The 15,276-nt window shown below is 47.4% G+C and overlaps 1 protein-coding gene across 4 annotated transcripts in view; it reads left to right on the plus strand.

Moving 5' to 3' along the window:
* The window catches only part of LOC143378817 (uncharacterized), a 224,597-nt gene that overhangs the window by 26,781 nt on the left and 182,540 nt on the right, over window positions 1-15,276 (plus strand). For 2 of the 4 annotated variants that reach the window (XM_076830816.1, XM_076830820.1), the window contains exon 1: window positions 14,680-14,704. The exons of the other annotated variants lie outside the window; for them this stretch is intronic. In XM_076830816.1, coding sequence (XP_076686931.1) covers window positions 14,695-14,704 — 10 coding nt within the window. In that variant the 5' untranslated portion in view covers window positions 14,680-14,694. Of the gene's footprint in view, window positions 1-14,679; window positions 14,705-15,276 lie in introns of those variants that run through there. 4 annotated transcript variants of the gene reach the window in all.

A 15,276-nucleotide genomic window follows, 5' to 3' on the forward strand; every position in this document is an offset into this window, starting at 1 on the left:
GCGGCTCGGAGGGGTTCGCGATTTAGCGCGTGATCCGATCTCCAAGTGTCGCTGTCCGCCAGCCTTTGTCGACCAACGGGGGACCTGAGCGATCGGTCGCAGCGGCATAAGAGCCCGGGCCTTTTCGTGGGCGTTCCGTTCGATTATATTCATTAAACGTACGACCGGTACGCTAGTTCTACTCGAGGTATCGGTTTCTTCTGTACCGAGCGCTCGCTGCCCTCCTCTCCCCGGTCCGGCCGGCTCGATATCGAGCTGCTGTGATCTGGAGCATGCACTTGGTCGCCCGGTCGAAAGGATCGAGATCGAGCGGCGGTCGGAGGAAGATATAGAGGGAGCGCACCGGGTGCACGCTCCTCGTGGACGGAGAAACAAGAAGCAGAGGAAATCGGCAGGGGGAAAAAGTGCGGTCGGCCGGGAGGAACAGGGGGGGGGGGAGGGGGAGCGATCAGATCGCGGGAGGAGGACAGTAGAAAATGCTAGGAAAGGAGGATAACATCTCGTTAGACTAGTCTAGCGAGCTCCCCGGGCCTGGTCCCACCGCTTCTTTGCCCTGCTCCCTCGAGATTGATCATCTGCGCGTATGCCGCGGCTTATCCGCCAGCTCCTCCGTTGCCTCCGGTTCGATGAATAGGTTCCGCTCTTCGCAGGCGGCGCACCGTGGAAAATCCCTCGATGTTTGTTCTTGTAACCCGTTCGCTTAACGGTGCTGACCGACTTTTTGCTCCTGCGTTCTCGTTTTCGATCCTCGCGCGTGTCGGGCTTGTATGCGCGGCTCCGGTGCAACGAACGACGGGGATAATTAAAATTTGAACTGCATTTAGCTTCGAGACGACTGGCAAGCGAGTAGACCGAGTTGAGGAAGGAAGGTGCTCCAGAGCCGCGGCCTCTTTTGATTTATGGCGCAGCCTGAGAGAACACGGAATGGCGATGTTAAGTGCAGAGGCGACGTGGGGAGTCCCAAATTGCTGTTGCTTCTTGTGCCTGCAATCCTTCACCACCCTTGTAACCCACGCAGCCCGTTGTCTCGCTGTACACGCCGCGGGAACAAAAATGGCTCGTCAGCCTGCTCCGTGGAAATGAACGCCGTTTGAATATTAGCAGTCGGTTTCGCTGGGCAGCAGGTATTTCCAACTGCGACTCGTTATCCATCGCCTGCCAGCGAATATTTCGCGTAATAATCATGTATGATGCAAAGCAGAATCTTCTATGCACAATTTCGCTATCTGAAATTATTCCACGACCTGAGAAATCAATTTAATGAAAGAAGTCTACCGTCACAGATCGTTTACTCGATCGGATTTCCTTACATATAATTACACTGCTCACCGATACGCAGTGATGCTGCATTAATCTCCAAGTATTCGAGAGCAAGGTCGAAAAACCCGGCGCTAAATCGAGCGAGTAGTTTCGTTCGAGAAAGGTTGAAAAATACGCAAGAAACTAGGTGAAAGGAATTTCCATTTCTGCCAGATCGTTCCGATGGATTTTACGGTTTCACGGTCTGCTAACTCATTTGGCTAGCCCTCGCGGTAAGCTGGCTGTCGGTGGTAGGCTGATTCGAAGGAGTGGAATCCCGAAGACGAGACAGTGACGTGGAGGATAGCGGGCTGATTTGCATCGGATGACGCGCGACGCGTCCGTCCTGGCCGAGGAGGTAGCTCGCTCTTCATAATCGTGATCCCTGGAATTCATTTTACGGCAGTCGTGGCAGCAGCCGTTCCTTGGGGTCCTTTATTCACGCGTGAAACAACTTCCATATGACTCGGAATAGGGCGTCGCACTTTTCGGTTCGTCATGGTGTTGCAGGATGTCATTAAATCCTTGAGAATCGATGCACGGTGCGCTTTTCTTAGCTCTACAGTACTCCTTGCACGCTCTTGCATGGGAGCAACAAAGTTGTATTTATCCTTACCGTAAAATGAACAGTTAACAGAGCGAGGATAAACGTATTGCTTCATCGCTGGAAATAATGCGGTAGCTGATAGATAATGGTACCTAATGTCGCAGGCATTTGATGCCGACACGGTCCATTCGCGAGCCACCTACATTAGAAGTGCAACAGTGGCGTAGGAGCCTACTCCGTTCTACCTTACTACTCCTATGCAACGCCATTTCCAGCGTGGATAAATAAGCAAGGACATCTTGGTGCACGGATCAAGATATCCTCGTTGCATTATTATTTGGTAGTACAGAAAGTGGATGTAATGTTATACCTGGGTGGGAAGGGGCAAATTGACCGATTTCGACGCCACTACTCGCTTCGCGTAGGCGGATAGCAGTTGGACTGCGACTGTGTCAAATACCTGTGACATTAGGTGCACTGCTATCTCTAGTGCTCTACTACGCGCAGATAATGCGGCGAAGCTAAACGCAGGGAAAGGTGCTTTATGTTCACAATTGATTATCAGATGCATGATTTACGGAGCAACTTGTGTTTTAGAAGATATTTTACGCTTGTTAGGGTAAGTTAAGGTGAGTCGGCCTGGTAGGTGAGTTAGTGGAGTCGCTATATTTCAGATTATAAACGTAAGTACTTAGCTTTACTACTCTTCTGGTTTTATAAAAATATTTTTTTTTTAGTTTTTTTTTTGTGGAAATGCACACATTCATCTGGATTAGTCAGGCATAATGAGCTGAGGCACATTTTGTGATCACAGAGTTTATCATTCGAAAGTTTTTAGGCGACACACAAACATATAGAAGCTTTCTGCTTTATATATTAAAATAAAAGGTAAGGTGATGGTACATTTAACCTCCTTTATAACACAGTAGTGGACAGAATCGTATACAAAATAGACTTCTAAGTTAATTTTCTTTTAATGTTTTGGATAATAAGATAGTAAAGGTATTGAGGCACAGAGGAGCGAAAATATTTGACCATATTAACCCTTTCTTTCAAAGCTAACTAGAGGGCCATCTCTCTTTGCAGAAACGAGAGATGACCTAGTTACGATTTAGGATAGATGGTCTACCTTCTATTTGTCTAAAACGATTAGGAAATTATTTCAAAACAAATCTAAATGTCGACTGGAAAGAAACACTAATTAGGCTTAATAAATTAGAAAATTGAGTATTTGACTGTTTATTCTTTACAAATATTAAAATAAAGTTTTTGTTTATTTATTTTAGTATATAGATATCGTGGCAGCTATTTCGCAGCATCGTGGCAAAACGCACATGTCTTCATACAGACATGCCTACTAATTTTGCCACTACAAAAAAAATTGTAAATATAGTTAAAAGGATGATTAAGATTTTAGAAAAAAAACTGTGTACTACACATACTTTGATTGCCCATAAAAAATTCTGGTCACCAGAATACCCCGTTTAAGCAAATATCGACCAGTTTCTCTGAATCAGCATAAAATTCTGAACATATTAGGTTTATTCTGACAAAATAAATAATAACAGCGTTAGTTTGAATAGCCACTTTATATTAGGTGTGCCGACTGTCCTTACCCTACCTTTGCTCCGTTAGATGACTTTGTATCGAATCCTTTCGCTTTGAAATCCATCAAAGAGCTCGTTAGACACTGAGACTGAACCCTTTGACGACTGCTCCATGTTCGCCTTGCAAAATTATTATTATCAGAGCCAAGTAAAAGTAGACAACTTAGAGTAAAAGCGAACCTACAGCGAAACCACTGTTACTTAAACCTACCCATTAATTCCCCGCTAACTTCCAACACGTCTCGCAATTTTTCACCTGGCGTCTCAAAATTCCAATTGTCGAAGCCGTGTACCCTTTCCCATCACCGTAAACTGCTCGCCGAGCGCGAACCTCGGCATCGCCGGATAGAAGCACGCGTCAAGTACCACCTACGGGAGAATTCCGAGTTAACACGAGGCGGTTCGTAGGGAGCACGCGAGCACAGCGGTTTTGAGCGAGCGCGCAATGCAGAAAGCCCTCTATCATCGAATCCAATTTACCGAACACAACGGGGCCGATTACATCGGTACAAGAACAGGTCTCGGAGGAGCCCCTCGGAGAGCCGAGTCCTCTCATTAGGGTTTCGGGTCACGGGTTATGTCTATCACATTGTTGTCCGTGTCGGTGTGCGCCCGTGGATGATTGTTCGGCTCGTAGGGGTAATAACGCCGACAGCGTCGGGGCCGGGGATCGTCGAGATAAGCCGGGGTAACCAAATAAACAGGGGGGTGGGAGTTAAGACGTCGAGGATGGAGCGTATCTGCAGCTTGTATCCGAGAGCGCGGTCTCACGGTAATCAATTAATCTTTCTAGCCTCATCGTTCAGTGAATCGACCCCGCGAGAACAGCCCTGGATGCTAATGGTCGAGCCGGTGTGGCGCGATGATAGGAACGTCGAGGGCGTTCCTCGGGGCGTAATCGTTCGGGGAATAAGTCCGCTAGTGATTCCACTTGTTGCTGATCGATGAGAATAGTTCAGTGTGCTTGTTTAGCGCAAACTCCGCGTTTGAACGAACGAGCTTCGTGTAACGCTCGCTCCTCGGTGCTACGCGGAATCGTTTTATCCTTGCTTTGTTGCAAGCGCCATAAACAAATAAACGCGGTGCGTTCGACCTTTGCGCGTTGCTGCGAGCAAAGCGACGGCGACGTCGCAAGAGTGACACAAGAGGGAAATCAGGTTTTTCAAGGCGGCCGCAACCACGGAATAACTCTTACGTACAAAAGGCCAGCCACTCGGAGCGAGAAGAGATAGAGACCGACCGGAGGGAACGTTAAGCTCGCGACGATGCGTGTATTTCAGCGTCCTGGTCGGTTGGGAATAAAACAACCGAAGGAGACGACGGTGTGGCCCACTTGCGGTGACATGACATAACCGGCACGTAGCTTCAAGGCAACCGAATGCAGCCTGCATTTAAACAAGCTCTTCTGGAATTTCTCTGCCCCACCGGAAACGCAGAGGATGCGACTTTCTCGAGTCACGTTTCCTCGCCTTCGAGCCCGCTCGAATTGAAGGATGCTCCAAGCGGTGGCTTGGGGGTTATAGTAATTTGCATTGGATAATTTTCGTGGGTGATGCTTTTCGACACACGTGCTGGGAATTTGTTAGAGGAACCGTTTGTCTCGTTCGCACAAGTTTGGGGAAGCGAAGAGAGAGGAAGATCTTTCGAGATCGGAGAAAGCTGTTAACCTGAGATTATAAAACACGGTTCAAGAGCAACCGAGCTTTACCTATGGATCTTAGCTGTTTTGGGAACAGCATTTCAGTTGATTTTTAGTGGATAGAGCAGAGATAGAAGTGGATGAATATTTCGTAGGATTCATATAATTCTCCGCGATTGATTAAGATCTCATGGGGCACGCAATCGTTCTTAGGTTTCAGTGAAGCGTGTAGGTAAGTGAAACGATGGGAAGCGTATCCTGCTCACATTTCCAGAGGAAGGTGATAGTCTCCTGTAAGTTCCTCCTAGGCAATTAAAACGTTGACCTCAGCGCGGTGCAGCTTGGGCCTCTGGAAATCTGCAGAGATCAATCCTGGTTTCATCAGCCTTATTAATCTTCGTCAGGCATCAATTTATGACGATAACGCAATATGTATTTATCATACAACAATTGAGATGTGTTTCTGATTTATAAAACACAGTTCCTTGAATGTAGAAACAAAGTGTCCCCATCGTATGAATACTATTTAATATATCAGGAAGGCTTTTTCCCAGAATGTTGGTCAAATGATTTCGAAATACCCACATAGAAGTTAATTGTACTCGTTTTATGCCGGCTTCGTAGCTGTTACAGAAATCGTTTGAGGACTTTTTCGGCGCTAACAATCTGAGCAAGGTCGCCCGCGGTTGCTCCATTAATTATTCAAATTAGAGCGGTATCTAAAGGGGTACGAGACGCGTGCCTCACTGTTTACTCTTGCTAGACTCTACGAGCACTTCGTAGAATCCCCGGTTCGAAGAAAACCACTTGATGGCGAGGAGCACAGCGAAGAATACCACGCAAATGTAAGAAAAAGCCGGCGCTCGAGCAGCAGCAATCATACCGAAGGCTATGTCCTTTTCCTCTGAACAGGAACGGGCGTACAAAAACGGCGAGCACGACGGGAGAGATACTAGTGGAAGGATAAGGGGGAAAAAGTATGAAGTCGCAGCTGCAGGGATTCTTCGCGAATCCCGATGCTAGCTAGGGTATAGAGTAAACAGAGGATGATGCGAGGAATTCACTCCAATTACCTACTAAAAGAAACTCATTAAACCAATCAACCGCTAATTGAGTTAGATCCAGATAGCTGCGAATAGTCGAAGGTTTATTAGAAATGTTTCCATCGCTTCTATTCCCTGGATCCATCTGTTTTATACTTGGACGCATTTGTCGACTTTAAAACGTCAGATTTCAAACTAAACATTTGGTTGAGAATAACCACCTGATTATACTCCCAAGCAATGGCATCTCCATGGAGGCAGCGATGGAAACCGATCGTCTCAATCGGGGACGCGAAGGGTTGCGGAGGACGAAAAACAGGAATTTCCTTTTTCCCCATTGGCGAACGAGTCTCCTACCGGAGCACGTATTATCGAGTTTCATCACAGAAGTCGAGAGAGCTCGAGTAGATGCGCGATCGTTGCTCGGGGAACAGGTTGCCATCCAGGTTTTTGCAGGTGGCTTATAGTGCAACCACTGTTCTGTCTCTCCCTCCCTCTCTGCCCGTTTCTTTCCCGTGGCATTTCTAGGTACCTCGTATCTAACGATCTCGTCTGGAGCAGCCCGTGCTGCTCTTGAAACTCGCTACGAAATGTTCCGGCCGAGACTGCGAGCCGACGTTAGGTTTATCACGGTATCTTCGCCGCCATTTCGATTGCGTTTCGTTGGTACGCTTGCCCGAGATGCCCTCGGACGCGTAAATGTAAAGATCGCGGTTTCTCGTGCCTGCGCCGTCGTCCAAATTAACGTCCTCCACCGTGCAAGATTCTTACCGTTGTCCCTGCGCGGATCGTTTCTCATTTGACGAAAGATACGAGGGAGGTAGATGCGGAGTGATTAATGATTCGAAAGTTTCACGATCAGCGCCCCTATCGATAGTCAAGGCTCCCAGATGCGAGTCGCGCCCGTGTGAAAAATGATTCCGACGTATTACACCATCAGTATCATTATATCAGCGTGTTCCGACGAGGTGCAGCGCTAACGTCAGAATCCTTTCCCATGTGGTGGTGGCCTGCACTTGGAAGCTGTGATCATTGATACTTTGAATCTCCGTGCGGTTTCAGTTTCATTGTGGATGTATGACAGTGACACCACCACTGTACCAGTGTATCCCGAAAATTTTTTGTTACTTCAAACTACAGCGAGGAATGAAAGACAGAGTTGTAACAATATATTTGTTAACTAAAGATTCAAATCGGAACACCTAAATCTTTTACAGTTCCTCATAGAATCCCCTCAACGTAATTGACACGTCTGGCCATGTAAAGTGGTTGCTTCTTGCTATTCCAGCGTACGAACCCACCCTGTTGCCAGTGACGTTGATCCAAAAAGTTGCCAAACAACGTTACTACAGTTGTTCTCGGACGTCGATCGATTATGAATTCCCGTTTTATTGCCACCCCGTATTTGGCCAGCCGACTGGATGCGCCTAGGATCCGGTGGATTTAATAATGCCGCATCCGAGCAGATTTATGTGCGCCGATATGAAATCGAGATTGTTCGAGCTACTGCCTGGTTTTTGACGTAGACGTCTTGCTTCGCCGGTGGAGGAACTGTGCCATCTGATTCACGGTGCCGCGTAAACTTTATTCCAGTCACGTTCGCTTATGCGCATATGCTCTACGCACCGCTCCTTTATTTTCCCTGCATCATTTACGCACGTTGCCTGCCTTCGGATGCAGCTTCATTAGAACTAATGACGCTGTAAATTCTATGATAACTGCGATAGATGCGCTTTAAACGACGCGCATTTCGCGATGCTTCTGCTACTGTTGCAAACGCTGGGTGGTCCACGAACTCGCCGTTGTAGAGCATAGCTAGTTCGTCTCTAACTTAAAGGGAAAGTAGAAGAATCGAAAGGTACGAGAAAAGGAGAGCTCTTGGTATTCCTCTCGGATGCAATACGCATGATCGTTTACGACGCGATTACCCGCTCAACTTTTCACTTCCCCGCGGCTATGCGGCGGGGCGCTCAAATCCCCATATCGTCCCTTAGAGTTTTTACGGCGCAGGATTCGAGACGGCGATATCCCGTGGCACGCGAGAGGATCTAGGCCCTGAAATCTACGTTGAACGAGTTCACCCCGAGGGAGCCGCAGTTCCAGTAAATAAAATCCAGCTGGATCCCTTGGTGGGCCAATTTCGTTCAGCTTTCAGCCTCCTATTATCTAACCCGGTTTCTGTGTCTCGCGTTACTATTCCCGGCGCGGTAATATCCAGCCTCCGCGCGGCGGGAATGATTCTTTCGCCGGCGATAATCGTGGGTTGTCTACGCGCGTGACGGTTTTTACAAGCCGCCGCCGAGGGCGAGCGCAAAACGAAATTGAATTTCGACCGTGACTTCGTGCATCTTCCTCTTTATGGGATAGGTCAGGAGGCAAGGCTATTCTGCACGCCGTTGCTGGCGGGATAAGGGGATAAGGGGATCGTACCTTCCTTCTCGATAGGAATTTCACTAGAGAGGCGTAGATACTCGACTGGTCCCACCATTTCCCCCTGTTTCACTTCGCGCCCTCGTTCTCTTTGTAGGCAGTTGCTTCAGCGAAAAATGAGGAATCGAACGGACGTTGATCGTTAATCGATCGAATTTCAGTGCTCTGAGAAATGGCGATTTAGACGTGGAAGAAACTATTACCTTGCCAGGAACGCTCTGGGCCACGGAGTTTCTTAGTGGGCACAAAGTAAGAATTTTATCGCCTGTAAGAAACCCTTGCTGCTACGCGGTCTCTAGAGTATAAGAAAGTTGAACAGGCATGGGTACCATCGGGTAATCTTTTGTCCAGGCCATTATTCCGATACGATCTCGCCTATCCCTGGCTCAGTTTCATTCAAGCACGCGTGCATCTGTTAGACCTGCAGCACTAAATAGATCCCTCCGACTCTGAGTTCTCCAGCTCGCTGCTGCACCGGAGTGGCAACTTTCGTCACGTTTCGTCACGTTTCGCCTGTCGGCCTGGTGGGATTTTTGCTGGATGTAATCGAGGCCAGAGTGTCCGAGGGAACTCGCGTGCACGGCCCATTTCGCCGGGCATCGCGGTATGCCGGAGCCGTATAAACAGAATTCACGCGAGTCTCGCGAGACGGTATCGTTTGCTTGCTCCTGTTTACGGGCGCACCGCTCGCGCCGTTCGGCCCGCAGCTATCCCGCCACGGGATCTAGTTTCTCCCCCGGCACTCGCCACATGCTTCGTGCAGGAATCTAGCCTTAATGAGTAAAATTGACTCCGCGAGTAGCCCCGGCCAGGCGATGCCACGGCGCGCGGCTTCTAACCGCCGTGGGCTTCTTTCTGGATGCACCGTCCAGGGGCGTAAAAACCGCGGCAGCGCGGAAAAGGACGAAGAGGACGCGCGGGGCCGCGTCCCTATCGGGGCTGGCAGGCTGCTACACTGAATCAGGATCTGGTGTATAGGTACTACTGCTCCGGCCGCGGTGTACAGCGCGTTACGCCGCGCGTTCTTTGCGGTTCGTAGAATTACATCGCTCGTCGGACGTGTTCTAGTCAGGGAAACAGGAATCTGCGCTTAGGCCAGCGGGGAGTTTGAGCTTGCACGATGCGCTCGTTGATTATCGGGACAGCCGGAGAAGCTGTCGGCCAGTTTTGCTCCTTTTCCGCTCGGCTAACAGCTTGTCCGATGCTGGAACGTGTCTTTGATAGGCGTGGCTTTGAAACTATCGGCTTAGAGGGGTTGTAGCGTTGAACGGAGTTAGTTAAGGTTGATTAGGTGTTGACGTTCCTTGCGCTGTGTTTGATGTGGCCTGACAGGCGGGACGGGATCAATCATCGTTCGCGTTTTTCTCGGCTTCCAGCCACGGGCAACCAACGTAGTGCGTTCAACTTCTTTTTGCGGAGGAGCTGTAATCCTCTCGGATTATGTTAGGCTTATGGCAGAAGGATCTGCGATTGGTGGGATGAACTTAATTCGTAGATCAGTTATCGATTGGTCAATCGTTTCTGATTAACGACAGATTCGGGCTTGAGTCCTGATCCTCGTGGTTGGAGTGACGTGATGTTTTCCCTCGTTCCGTGCGCGATCGTTATTGTACTTTATTTGCAGTTACTGTATTCTAGAGTCTCTACGTTCAATTTTATTATTTCCCTTCATCTGCACAGCGCAAGCGAAAGTCGGATATGATGGTAAAAGACTTTCTTGCTTCGATATTAATGCCTGCCGGGGATGAATTGTTTGAAGCGTAGGTGTTTTCCTGCGGTGAAATCGTCGCCAAAGTTCGATAGATCCTCTACCCGCCAGCTGCGTGGTAGACACGAACACGTGTCTCGAGATGTTGGACAGTGAGTCGACGTGTTTCCTTTCCGTGGACGCCGGCGAATCGCGATTTTTGTTCCTTCGGCTTGCATCTTCGCGCGAGAAAGTAAACGGGTCGACCAACTCTCTCACGGTGCGCAACTCCTACGGAGCTCTGCTAGATTCAGCTACTCTTCAGGTGTATACCGGGTGTCTAGGAAACATTTCTTTGTTGGCTATTGATTCACTGAGACCGCTGACTGCGTTATCAGCGGACTGTTCGGAGAAGTCATTGACGGATGCATTGAAAACATGCAAAATTACAATTCATGGAGCGGAATGTATCAATGAACGCAAATCTCTATATTTTTTATTATGACGTGAAAATAGAAAACCTTCATTGACTAACAAAGGAAGTTCTTCGACCCGGAAATTAAAAAAAATTATGAAACTTTGAGGATGCATAGAGAATATGTAGGTATTTATTTTCCATTTTTTGCTGCCCAAATTCATTCTAAGGGGATGAAAGTGACTCCTGAGAAGTCGGCTATTTTCCGATTTTTAGTTATAACTAGGGATGTGCGGGTATCCGAAATTACGGGACCCGATTTGTGATTCGGGAGCCGATTTTCTTGCTTAAAAATTCTTACATCTGATTACACTGCAAAATCACAACTTACGGGTACCCGCACACACCTAGTTATAACTGTATGAGATAGAAAAATGTTTTCAGGCAAAAGTTACTTCTTTTAATTGAGGCTATCTTTTGGTAGCTTATAGTTCTTTCACAAAATTGAAAAGTAGCCGGATTTTCAGGGGTCAATTTCACTCTCTTTTAGTGAAATTGGGCAGCAAAAAAAAAAATGCGTAATACATATCTATATATATATATTTTTTTGCGGTCCAAATTCACTAAAAGGGAGTGAAATTAACCTGTGAAAATCCGGCTACTTTCCGATTTTGTGAAAGAACTATAACCGACTAAAGGATAACCCTAATTAAAAGAAGTAACTTCGATACGTAGAGAATATATATATATATATATTTTAAAAAATTATGAAACTTTGGGGATACCCAAAGTTTCATAATTTTTTGAATTTCCGAGGTTGGTGATCTCCCCTTGTAAATTACTATTGTTATGTAATTTTCAACTCCTTCCCTCAGCTACGATATAAACATTTAAATCATCGAAAATCTTTGACAGTTTTGTTTGCGGTCCTCCATCCACGATTGAAATCACTATCGTTTAATCCCGCGGTGGACTTGGATTACCTTGATCGCATGTCGAATTCATTGGGGAGTGATCGAGGAGCGAGCGTGTCTCGTGGCGAGTCACTCTTGCAACTCGTTTGACGTTCATATCCCACGCAAAACCGTAAGAAGTGTGTAGGAACGACCGCGCTGGCGAAAGTAGGATGCACTTGGCGACTGCTTTTCGCTCGCGGCCCGTAACTCGCACGTACGATGGAAACGGACACGGTGAAAATACGCGCGTGTAAATCCACTGCTCGCGAGCAGCGCCGATATCGCGGGAATTCCGACGAAGAAAGGGATTCTACAACCGATTCCAATGTTTATTGCGTGTGAAACGGTGATTGGCGGTTTTGCTCGTGATCTACGTCGGGTACAGGGCAAAGGTCGGTTAACAGAAAATATACAAATGGACTTTATATCGTTCCACTCTGAGAATAAAGAATATAATGTTTATATGGCAATCACATCAATCGTGAAACGTGAGACGACAGGGAATGGTGGGAATCTGAAATAAGACTGAAAGTGATTTTCTCCTGATACGAGTCGGGGACAGTAGAATAGAGCGGTTCGTGAACAGACTCTGCTGCAGTTGTCGCTGTGGTTCAGGCCGCCGCGCGTTTTGGCGAAACGTGGCGATACGAAGAGAAAAGTTTATAAACAATTCATGACCAAAGCGCGGGGACAATTAATTAATTATTATTAAATTCTTCGATTCGCTTCGATGAGATTTGCTTCGCCCTGCCGCGCCGCGTTTCGCCAAAATGCGCGACGGCCTTAAGGGGTCTTCCTAGTGTAAACGGCTGAAAAAAAATTAATTTTGTGGGAATTAAAAAAGAATCTAATATTGCACGTATCATTTTACACGTTTGTAGCATTATTCTATCATCTAGTAAGACTATAAAAAAAAATCTGCAAGTAAAAATATCCATTTGTAGAGAAATAGGAGCATCGTGAAGAGAATAATATCCTTCTGGATGCCAGACGAGCAATACTTGTTTCTATTTTTAATTCCTGAAATATTAAGTTTTATTTCAGCCGTCACACTAGGAATGCACCATAACTGTTGTGTACAGTTGATAATGTATTTAGCTGAAAGGTTGAAAGACAGTAAATGAAATTACATTAGTTTTGAATTATATCAAATTTGATTTTTCTTATCCTCGTCTACGTGAAAAGAACGACTAGTAAACTCTGCAACTTCCGATTATTTAATGATCTGCTTTAAACATCATACATTGAACAAGCTTGCACTTTCGTTGACCCGAAGCTCTGGCCTCGGCTTCGATCCAGGTGAAGAAAAATGAAATCCCTCGCTGTCCGTGGCGCGAGTTCACGGGGCGTCGAGTCACGACGCATGCGACTTTTAAAGGCGTCTCGACGTCAACGCACGTGAGAGCGGCCAGGCTAGTGAAAGTTCTCGGTTCTCTGCACTTTATTAGCGCCCATCGTTGCCTTCGGAAAAGCGCGTAGAGAGTCGTTAATTAGAGGCAGCCGATGACCGATTTTCCCGTCGATTTCCGATGCGCGCGCCTCGTCCTTCGCATTCCTATCGATCTTGGCTGCTTAATCGCGTCACTTGTTGCAAGTCAATCGCACGAGCACAGGAATGGTGGTAGAAAGTCATGCGAGTCCGAGGAGAATAATTAGGCTACTTATCCCGTAGCTACTATTCCTATCTCTTCGCTCCAAAGGAGAATTTATTTCCCAAAAATATATGCCTATTGAAGGAGACTAAAAATCTTTGCCAGCCTCTGGAAGCAGCATTGCGCGATAAATATATGATCGAAGATTCTCGCTGCGCCGAGAAACATTCAAATTGAACAGGATCGACGGGCTTGTTTTTCGACCGCTGCTCGCTCAGCCGCGAGCAGCGAAGCACGATTCAGCTGGCCGACGGTGAATAACGTTTTTAAGGAATCCCGTTACACCGCCAGCACCTTTAATTCGATGATCGATCGTTCCATCGAATCGATTTGCTGCTCGTGTTTTCTCTCGCCCAAAAACCTGTTACGCTTTTTCAATACAGATATCGCATCAAAATCCCCGAACGTGCTTCAGCTTGCTGCGTTCACAGAGCACCTATGTACAGGTACCTGATACCCATGACAAAAAAAAAAGATGAAACGAGCTCGCCCAGTTTCGAATTAGCCTACACCCCGTTGATTAGAGGCGAGCGCATAAAAGGCGCGCACGCGTCCCGCATTTGTCACGCAATACGCGAAATGTCGCGCTGAGGGACGAGGGAAGTCCATTAGCTGGCTGCTGGAAGGTTCGTTTTCACTCGGGCCCTCGGTCAGCAGCAATATCACGACCGGGCTATTAATATTGTTTCAAAACACGACGGTGGTCCACGTGACTGCGAACTGGTTTGGTTGTCGCCCAAGGGGCCGATGGGACCCTGACACTGACATTCTTCAAGGCTGCTTGTGGGACCGTCTCGCGTTGCCCGGGGGCTCCGTCGGACCATGACATTGACTTCGAGATGGAAGCCTCGTGAATATGGTAATACCGGGTCTCTACGCGAACCATCCGTTTCTTCGGCGATGCCAGCGGTGATGCTGAAGCACCGTGTTCCTTGTCCTTCTCGGTTTAGCGAGGCCTTATCCGTCTTCTGGCCGTGTCCCTATCATCCTGCGTTGCGAATCCTCGCCACCGAGCGTCCGCCTCTCTTCTCTAGACCTCTGCGCAGGATTTAGGCGGTCGGATTAACGCGCGCCTCGAATCGCTGGGACGCACAGCTGGGATTCAGGGGGACAAAGACATTACGCGGCCAGCTTTTTCGTCCACGATTCCAGATGGTGGATGAAGAGTGAGTTCAGAGTTGAATAGAAAGTACGGTGGGTAAGAGTAACTGGTATTCCCGTTTTGTCACGACTCTAACGTGAAATGTGGAGGAAAAAAAAGATGTGGTTAGAAAGGAAGAGTTGTTCGCGAGAAGACTGCCTTAGTATTCAGCGTGATTCATATCTGATGATTTTTTGGTCTGTTACAGGTATACACCGTGAATGTTGTTACGTTGGAAGATAAGATCGGGACAGGATAGAAAAGTATGTCGGGGAGATATGTACCTACGTGAGTCTTTAATGATTAATTTCACTTCTCACCTTTACGTTTCACGCGCCCATGCAATCGTATTAAGTAGAGAACGTATCTTAATCTATTTGGGCCTCGAGTGTAATTTATGCAACGGATACTGAATTTTATAAATCGGAAATTAGTATGACCTGTGCCTTCCTCCTTGGGAACTTGGATTCGCGAAAGTTTCTGTCGGAGGAGGCCAATATTCGCGTGGACAAAAGAAACGCGGCATTTCTGTAACATATTTCTAGATCAATGCAGTTATTACTGTAGTTACACGGACTCGTCGCAGTAATTACAGCATTCTGCGATCCTGCTGGTCGCTCGGTGGATTTCCATTAGAAAATTCCTACTACCTTTCAATAACCGATATCCCAACTTCCGCGAAAGTGTCGCGCGGCAACGGAAGGAGGAAAGCATCCACGTACTTTCGTTTCGCCGAGGCGCTACTTACGAAAAGCTGCCGTCAAGAAAACCCCAGTTATACGCCGCGTCCTCGACCCTGTATAATCACCACTGAATTCACTTTCACGTGAACATGCCGTCCGTCGGCTTATCGTTTCTTC

The sequence above is a fragment of the Andrena cerasifolii genome, chromosome 2 (assembly GCF_050908995.1).
Source record: "Andrena cerasifolii isolate SP2316 chromosome 2, iyAndCera1_principal, whole genome shotgun sequence".
NCBI classification, from domain to species: Eukaryota; Metazoa; Arthropoda; class Insecta; order Hymenoptera; family Andrenidae; genus Andrena; species Andrena cerasifolii.